At 27.9% G+C, this 10,090-nt stretch overlaps 1 protein-coding gene across 1 annotated transcript in view; it reads left to right on the top strand.

The window, feature by feature from the left end:
- Window positions 1-8,016: 8,016 nt before the first annotated feature.
- The window catches only part of LOC129989050 (fibroblast growth factor 8b-like), a 92,138-nt gene continuing 90,064 nt past the window's right edge, over window positions 8,017-10,090 (top strand). Inside the window, exon 1 of the mRNA XM_056097364.1 lies at window positions 8,017-8,380. Within this exon, the coding sequence (XP_055953339.1) occupies window positions 8,367-8,380 (14 nt within the window). The 5' untranslated portion in view covers window positions 8,017-8,366. The remainder of the gene's footprint in view (window positions 8,381-10,090) is intronic.

The following is a 10,090-nucleotide window of genomic DNA, read 5'->3' as shown; positions in this document are numbered from 1 at the left end:
TAAAGGCATTGTTCTTTCTTCTGTGATGTGTACCTCATTGTTGACAGTGGTGGATTTTCAACAAAACAGCGAGGAAAGCTAACTGAGAAAGGATAGAAAATAAATCAATTAAAAAACTTTATTTTCTAGATTGCATTCCCACGAGGGGGAGGCGGGCATTCCGTAATTGAGGATGAGGAGCTTCCAGCATGGTGGTTGGTTCTCCCCATTCCTGTGGGTATAGGAAAAGGTGGGGGTTTGTCTCCTCCTATCGATAACAGGATGTACTTCCTTAGGGAAAGGTTGTACCGTGGTCGGTGATGGCCCTTTGGATTCAAACACAGTTTCCGCCAGTGTTGCTGTTGCGGCGGTCTTGTCATTCAAGTTTTTCCGTGTGCCTTCAGGTAGGTCGGACTGGCCAATCTATGATTCCTTAGATTGCAAAATTATATATTCTACAAATGATAAAAATGGTAGGATAATATTAACCCTTTATCAAATATAATTGGCCAGATTTTTATAAGCTTCATTACACTCACAGAATATTTATAAAATATAACAGCTGCTTCAAAAATATTGTATATAGAATGTATCCAGAATAGTTTGGAGTCATAATAGATAAATAAATATATATTTATAAAGGTGGTAAAATAAAATTAATATTTCACCCAAAATATTTCCTAGTACCGCAACATGTCGAAATTCGACACTGATTGCAGACAAAGTTTTGAATTGAGTTTTTCGAGAAACCGAATTTTTGTTATGCTTCTATCAGTTTAGAATTAATCGAGTTTCACTTTATATTTTTCAAGCTTCCCAACGGGGGGGGGACCTCATAATTGAGGATGAGAAGCTTCCGGTATGGGAGTTGGTTCTCGCCACCCCTGTGGATACACGAAAAGGAAGGGGGGTTCTGGTTCCTTCCATCGATGATGGGGCGTACTTCCTTCGGGAAGGGTTATACCATGGCCGGTGATGGCCCTTAGGATTCAACCACAGCTCCCTTCCAGTATTGCTGTTGCTGCTGTCCGGTCATTCAAGTTTTTCCGTATGTGTTCCGGCGGGTCGGAGTAGTCCGTTTGTGATTATATTTTAAGGGCATGATTTATATGTTCAGGCACATGCATTATCTTGCATTTTTAAGAAAACTATAAAAAAAGGGGGATCTTTGAGTTTTCGTTTCAGATTACAGTACATTTTCAAAATGTGAAGATCGTGTTTCAAAATAGTATTTATTTGAATGTGTTATTATTTTCTTCTTTAATCACAATATCTAATTAGATAACATATTTCAGATCCCGTTAATTTCTTTTATACCTCTCTGGTTTACTTTTATCTTATTACATTTTTAATTCCAAAGGCTCATTGAAATTGTTATAGTTATTTATAAAGATAAATATATCAAAAAAGAACGATTGTATCATAAAATGCATTGTGCATTTTTAAGACGAATTAAGATTATTTAAGAGAGGAAAAGATAACAGAAGCTCGGTGTTCGAAAACTTCTGATGCCCAGCATTTGCATACATAAAAAAAAATTAATTTTTGAGGGTGGCTTTATTTGTTTACTCAATTGGAATCATCCTACTTTTATACTGTGGGGATTACCAAATGGACATTTTATGCATATTTTTAATATTTTATATAACGGAGTTTTATGAATAAAATTTTAAAATACATGAACATCCTATTTTTACTTACACTGTGAAATTTTTTGAAGTATGAATATGTATTGGTATAATTTTGCATAATTAAGTTATTTATAAATATTTTTGTTGCGATGGCTTCTATTTTCTTACTGCTAAGATTTCTATAAACACAAATAATCTGATTCGGAATTTTAAGTACAAATTGTGTGAAAACTATCATGTAGATCTATTTAAAAATGGATCTTATATTACATTTTAATGCTAATTGAACGATTTAATATTTTATAATACATTGAAGCCGTTTTGATGAAAAAAAAAATACAGAAGAACTCTGAATTTTGATGAATGTTTTTAACATCGTAAAAAATGGTTATTGAGTGTATAAATAAATTTTCATACGGAAATTCTTTCAGATCAACGCAAATTTTTGCATTACAACACACGCCCTAGTTTTAGTTCTAATGTGGTGGAACAACTGGCCGGATAACAAAAAAGCCGTGCAGAATTCATTTCCTTGACCATCAATACCAGAAGACAAAGTTGTTATACCAAACCTTACTGTTATGATATGTATTTTCTCACTTCTTATTGAGTTCTAAGCCTTCCATTTACCTCAATGTGAACGCAACCGTGGCTCAGTGAATCATAGAAGCAGTTGTCAGTATCGTGTCGAGTTAAAGTTGAAGGCTCTGTACTGGTGGTTTATATATGTTTATATATTGCATCGCACGTTTCAAAAATTTATTAGAGAAAAAGTAAGTTAAAGGATATAAACTTTTCACTTATTAACACAAATTCGTAATGCTGAACTGAAAGGCAGGAAACATGAACAAAATATTAACATAAATAATAGGCCTAATTCTTAAGCAAATTCGTTCAAACTAATTTTATTTTTCTTTATAATCTTATCTTTATAAATTATTTTAATTAAGTCTTGAAGTCTGAGTTAACTTTTTAGATCTGTCTTTGCATAAATTTTTAGCTTATTTTTTTTTAAAAAAATTTCAACTAATGGTTTTAGAAATGAAGAAAAAAGAATGTGGTTTAATTCGCTCTATTTGTCACGGCCAGGTAGTGACTGAAGTGTGCAGTACCAGTTTTAAGAACCGCATGTTTGTATTTTTCAAAATAAATATAAATATATCGAGGAAAACACATCAATTGAGTCAGTTGCAGAAAGGTATTGTTATTTGGATTTATTTACTTTTTCCATTAACTTCAACAGTTTCTTAAGAATGTATATACTGTAAAAGATCATAAAGAAAAAAAAAATGAAAACTGTTTTTTTTATAACTAGACAAATTAAGATTTGTTTAGTATTAATCTAATAAGAATAAAATGAAAAATGTTCTCTCGGTCTCTTACATCAGCAATTCCATCATCAATTTGGCATTATTTCTTTTCACTTCTTTTCGAGCATAAAAAGCCATTCTAAGATGTCACTCGCCATTTGCCTTGCGGGATTTTGCTGGAATACAGCAATCTGGAATGTTGAAGATTTATTGCAAGAGATTAAATGTATAATTATTGACAATTATATATACTTTCACTAGAAAAGAAGAATTTTTTTTATATATAAATATATAATTTATTTTAAGAATAAGTGAAATATCGTCAAAAGAATACAAAGATCCTTATATTTGGAATTTTAGAGCAGATTTTATATGCCTGTGAAAAAAAAAGTGTTTCAATTTTAAAAGTTGATCAACATGTGGATTTTTAACAAGATCTCACCATTTTATTTTATTATGTAAGTATATTAATAATAATTTTTATCTGTATTTACTTATATTAATTTTATGATAATTTAATGATTAATTTACCTTAGATTAGTATGCAACCAATTTTCTGTTCAATAATTTTTTATCTGTATTTACACAAATTTCTGATGACTAATTTTGCTTTTGATTAGTATACAACTAATTTTCTGTTCAATAAATTTTTATCTGAATTTACTCAAATTTCTGATGATTAATTTTGCTTTTGATTAATATACAACTAATTTTCTGTTCAATAAATTTTTATCTGAATTTACCCAAATTTCTGATGATTAATTTTGCTTTTGATTAGTATACAACTAATTTTCTGTTCAATTATTTTTTATCTGTATTTACACAAATTTCTGATGACTAATTTTGCTTTTGATTAGTATACAACTAATTTTCTGTTCAATAATTTTTTATCTGTATTTACACAAATTTCTGATGACTAATTTTGCTTTTGATTAGTATACAACTAATTTTCTGTTCAATAAATTTTTATCTGAATTTACTCAAATTTCTGATGATTAATTTTGCTTTTGATTAGTATACAATTAATTTTATGTTCAATACATTTTTATCTGAATTTACTCAAATTTCTGATGAGTAATTTTTTTAGATTTATATACAAACAATTTTCTGTTCAGAAAAAAATGTGAATTTTTCTGTAAGAATTTTTTTTATACTATTATATTAATCATAATATGATAATTTCTAATACATGACTGTAAAAAAAAAGGTAATAATTCAATTTTTTTGCTCTTTCATGTTTTTAATATTTAAATTCAACCATGTGTTTTGGTTTTAGGACTATTTTTCCATTAGCACGTACAATTAAATGCTTTTATATTTATTTCGTAAAGCGAAACAAAAAGAGCACTTTTATTGTCACGGAGTTGTTTGTATTATTCTTAACTGTTCGTTGCATGATTTTTTTTTCTTTTTTGTGAAATAAATAAGGGTGATATAATTCATGCTTTAGATTAAAGGAAAAATGTTTTAAAAAATCCTATTACAAATATATAATATAAAATAATTAAAAAACAGTATGATGGAAATATCCATCATCATGCAAATTTACATGTTAAGATCAGTACAAAATCTTCAATGTCCCTCTCTTATAAATTTTACCACTCATTATCGCGTTTATTAGCAAAAAATTCTCAGAGTAGTTATGAAAAAATATTCAAGAAATCTCACATTTCTTCCAACCACAACAAACAGCGGAATGACAAGTTCACATCCGCTATAATGATTGTGATATTTGATTTTTTTTTTTTTTTTTTTTTTTTTTTTTTTTACAGCTACGTTTCTTATTATGCAAAAAAAGTTGCCAGCAACAACAAATTTAAAATACACCTGTTATGGAGTACAATTTATTGTTCACTAAATAGTATGATGTAAATTTCCATCATCATGCAAAGAAGGGTTAAGATAAGTTCTTTAAATAATATATGCATCGTCAAACACACCTGAAAATGTTATCATTTATGCAGAAAAAGATATTATGAATGCATTGATAACGGAACATTTTCTTTACCAACTACTCTACTAAATTTCTAATAAAACTTCAATGGAAAAAAATTGCAAACGATTTAAACGGTCTCAGAATATTTTGATTTCTTTCTGTTTCATTTTAAAAGGTTTCTCATTTCATTACAGATGAAGGCTATAGAATATTTTTTTTTTTTTACACTGTGCAACATTTTTTTTTTACCTTGCCATTTGAATAAACTGAAGCTATTTAACATCTTGGTGTGCCTTATTTCGTTCTGTTGTAAAAATATCTATCAATTTTTCTAGACACTTCATAATATTTCTTTTTACATACTTTTAATAATAAAATCACCGATTCGAAACTAACAAAGAAAACTAATAATACTAACAAAGCATGTTCCTCAAGGTTTCAAAAATAAAATAATAATAATCCATTCGTCTCTTGGGAACTAAAATCAACGAAGATACAAAACCGTGGAGGAACGAGACCGACAAACAACGGTTAAAATTGGATTGCCTTTTAATTAAAGAGTGTTGTCTCTTGACAGACAAAAAAAATATTCAAAATGAGATTATAATTTCATATAATTTGATATCAAAAAGGTCGGCGTATCACTCTAAAAACCGGTTAGAAAAGAAGTTAAACTTTAATTATTTGCTTTTTGACAACTTGCAATTGGATATAACCAACTATCGTTTGCAACTTTGTTTCAGAAAAATGCATTTACAGATGAAGTCACGATAACAATAATAAGATAGGTTTAAATAAATAATCAAAATAATCTGTGCATCTCCAACTAAAGCAAACAGTTTGGTATTCCGATGTAAGACACTTCATTCAAATAAATTATTTAATAAAATACATCATTTATATTAAAATTCATCAACTATGCGTCCTGACCTTCTGATGAGTCATTAAAATATTGATAATGCTTTTTCATTAAATTTTACCATATTAGGAACAAAAAAAGTAATTTGGAAAACTAGGTTGGTTCGAAAAATTCAGAACTCTTATCAAATACATAGTAAAATTCTACCGTATTAGGAACGAAAAAAATAATTTAGAAAACTATGTTGATTTGAAATATTTCATAGTAAGACTTTTTCTAAATAAATAGATTTAACTGAACCGTTTAGTTTATAATTCATTAATTGATTTTTTTAAATAATAGAGAAGCTATTAAAACAGAAAAAGATATCAATACAACTAAAGAATAGTATTTCTATTTATTCTCTTTAGATGGAGAATTAAATGTAGTTTAGAAAAGTTATATTTCTTATAGTTAATTGAGAAATCATGACCGTTATTTATTTTTTATTTTTTGTTCTGTTATCCGATAAATACATGTCATTTCTTTAAATTATTTTTTTTTCTTAATGTATAATTTAAAACCTAAAATGAGAATGAAGGTTTTGGGATAAAAATTAGTCAAGTTATAAAATCTTGCATTTTAATTTTTAAAAACGATTATTTTAACTCTAATTATTCTGCAAAACAGCTAGAGAAACGCGTTGCACTTTAATTATTTTGATTTTAATAAATGAAATCAAATGTACCAAAGGTATTTAAAATTCGGTTTCAAGTGGTGGGGGAAAAACAATAATACGGTGGGAAACATTTTCTGATAATTATTTTGCATACCTCAATTAATGAATTTTTATGTTTTAGAAGTTACTTATATATTAATTATATTGCATTGATTGCTGTAAATAAAATTATTCGAAACATCTTATTCGGCTTTCACTATTAAACTAGTTATAGAACTTATAAATTCTGATGTAAATATTATAATTATTTACATCATGAGAAAACGCATTAAAATGTATAAAAGACATTCCAGTTTCAAAAATATCGTTAATAATATGATTGTTCAATTATTTTATTTATCATATTCAAAATACTGTACAGTATATATTAAAAAGTTCTTCAATATCTTTGTATTCAGCAAATGTAGTCAAAGCTATTAGCAATGTTGTCTCAAATGGTGAAAAAAAAACAATACAGTGGAAAACTTTTTCTGGTAATTATGTTGCATTTCTCACATCTACAGACAAAAGTGAAATAAAAAAATCCATTCTCATACAAAGGATTTCCATAAAATCTATCAAAAATGTTTGGCACAATTGTACTATTATATTATATTTATATTTTGGAATCAAAAGAATTGGAATGGCTAGGCTTAATAACTATTTTTTTGAAAAAAGAGTTAGGGAAGAAGTTAAAACTTTTAGCCTTTTGACACCGCACGATTTGATAAATACAGACAACAGTGACTTGCAACATTGTTTCATAAAAACGTAAATACTCAACGAGTAAAATAATAATAATTTTGAAATGAAGAGCAAACTTTTTTTCCCCCGATAACTGTCTCATTGTTACATTTTAATTTTTAGGAACGATTATTTAATACTGTAACTATTATACAAAACAGCTAAAAAAACATGTTGCTCTTTAATTATATTGATTTTGATAACGGAATCAAATGCAGCCAGAGCTATTTACTATACTGTTTCAAAGGATGGGGAAAAAATTTCAGATAATTATTTTGCGTATCTCATGCCTACTGGCAAAGGTGGGGAAAAAAATCTGTTTCGTACAAAGGATTTACATAATACTGTCAAAGATGACTGCCATAATTGCATTACAAGACAGTTTATATTATATTTATATTTTGGAATCAAAAGAGTTGAAATGGCGCAGCTTAATAACTCTTTTTAAAATAAAAGAATAGATAAAAGAAGAAGTTAAAACTTTTAGCCTTTTGACACCGCACGATCTCATAGATACAGACAAGAGTGACTTGCAACATTGTTTCACAAAAACGCAACTACTCAACGAGCAAAAAAAAATAATACTGAAATGAAGAGCAAACTATTTTTTTTCTTTTCCGATAACTGTCTCGCACCCACCCACGATGCCGATAAATTCCAGTCTCTTACAATAAAGTTCTCCGCATCACTCTGTTAGAGAGTTGGTCGCTAACTAGACAACGTCGTGGAAAAAAACGGAACATCCAGCGCCAAATATCCCGTACTCACTTCCCATTGGCAAGCAGTGGTCGTCACGTGACCAGAAGTCGGATAAAAACAAGCTCTACCGGCGGAGTCGGTGCGATTATTAGAGGTATACCGAGTCCGTAGTTCTTCACATCTTTATTCCTCCCTCTAGCAGTGGTTGAGCGAACGGACTGCGCTCGCGTGTGTGACAAGCGCAGGAAATATCCATCAAAAAGAAAATTCTTGTGCATGATGTAGTTTTTTTTCCCCGGTCTTCTCTTCCGGATAAATATAACTTAAAGGATAATTTTTTTTTTGAAAGTTTCTTTGAACAAGTGTGTGTGTGTGTGGATTTTGTTAGATGTCTTTTATACATTTTTGGTGCGTGCTGGATTGTACAAGAGAAGTGACTCTTTAAAATTTCGATGCGTGCCAGCGGATCCATTAGGAGACATATGTCTCCTTGGTTACTTGTTGATGCCACATGTTAATATTCAGGTAAATTTTCCTCATTTTTTTATCACTTAGAGAATGTTACAGATTTCGTGTTTTTCTTGTATGAAATTATGCGTTATAAAACTGTTACTGACATTAACTTTATGAAATGCTGTTTAGCAGATAAGACAGTTGTAGTAGCAAGTTTTAAACATTTCAATGTTCTGAACAGAACATAATGTCCATGTGTGAAAATTGCATAAAAATTGATGTCGGTTTGAAACAAATATTTCTTGTAAAAGTTAAGTAAAAAATTCTTCATCTGAATAATTAGCAGTATTCAGTTGTATACATATAGTTATTTTACTAGTATAATATTATTTATCGAAAGAGACATGACAACAACATAGCAATATCTTCAGCATATCACTTAGAGAGTGTCACAGATTTTGTGCTTTACTTGTGGGATATTATGAATTATAAGAAATATTATTAATATTAACTTTTTGAAAAAGTTTTTAGCAGTAAAGGCAATTGCAGTAAAGAGTTTTAACATTTAAATGTTTCTGTTCTGAACATAATATTCATAGACGAAAGTTGCTTGAAAAAAGATAAAAATTAACATCGGTTTGAAGCAAATCTTAATTGTAAAAATTATGTAAAAGAAAGCTTTATCTGAATTATTGGCAGTGTTCAGTTGCATGCGCATAGTTATTTTATTATTTTGAGTAATATTATTTATCGGAAAAGGCATGACAACAACATAGCAATACTTACAGTATATTTTTATAGAATATTCCGGCATTAAGTAAATAATTGTTGAAGAATGAAAATAAGTAATAAGATTTGTGTCATTTATGTTAATTTCATATAAAAATATTACTGATTTAAAACTGAATCATAGATTTCTCCTGATTAAAAGTTAATTATCTTTAAAAATTGATATTATAGATATATGGATTTTTACTGATATTGACTGTTGTGAAAAGCTTTTTAACAAGAAAGGCATTAATAGTAGAGAGTTTTAAACATTTAAATGATTTATTCTGATCATAATATCCATGGACGAATGTTGCATAAAAAAAATAACTGCATCAATTCATTCTAGTAAACATTAAGTAAAATGAAAGTTTCAAATAAAATATTAATGATTTAAAATTCTATTGAATCTTAGATTTCTTTTAATTCAAATATTTAAAAGTTAAATATCTTTAAAAAATTGATTATTTTTTTTTTCATAATGAAGAATTTTAAAAGAAACAATTGATTAAAAATGCCTTTGATTTCATAATTTAAATTTACCATTTATAAATGCTACTTTCCACTTTCGTCTGTTATAAACAATAGATGCCCGTATCAACCATAAAATAGCATTATTCTCTAAATTCATGTGAGAAAGAATTACTGATTTGGACAGAATTTTATCGGTTTTATTTATTAATTTTTATAGAATTTTATCGTTTGCTACATTCTTTATATATTGCATTATTTATCAATGTTATTCTAAATACTGTTTTATTATATACATTGTATTTATATAACTAAGAATTCTGAAGAAAAATCGTGGATTTTTTTTTTAAAGTGTCACGTGTTTTCGTCAATAAAATGGCTTTCAGTTTTATCATTTTTTTTTTCGTTACATATAATGAGATTTATCATTTTTCATTTTATTCCTTGTTCTTATTGAGTATTTTATATTATATAATAATTGTTCTAATGTGATTATCAAAAATACTTTTTAAAAGTATCTCTTTTTAATGTAGAATTATAATA

The sequence above is a fragment of the Argiope bruennichi genome, chromosome 10, assembly GCF_947563725.1.
Source record: "Argiope bruennichi chromosome 10, qqArgBrue1.1, whole genome shotgun sequence".
Classification (NCBI taxonomy): domain Eukaryota; kingdom Metazoa; phylum Arthropoda; class Arachnida; order Araneae; family Araneidae; genus Argiope; species Argiope bruennichi.
This window is presented reverse-complemented; position numbering and strand designations above follow the sequence as displayed.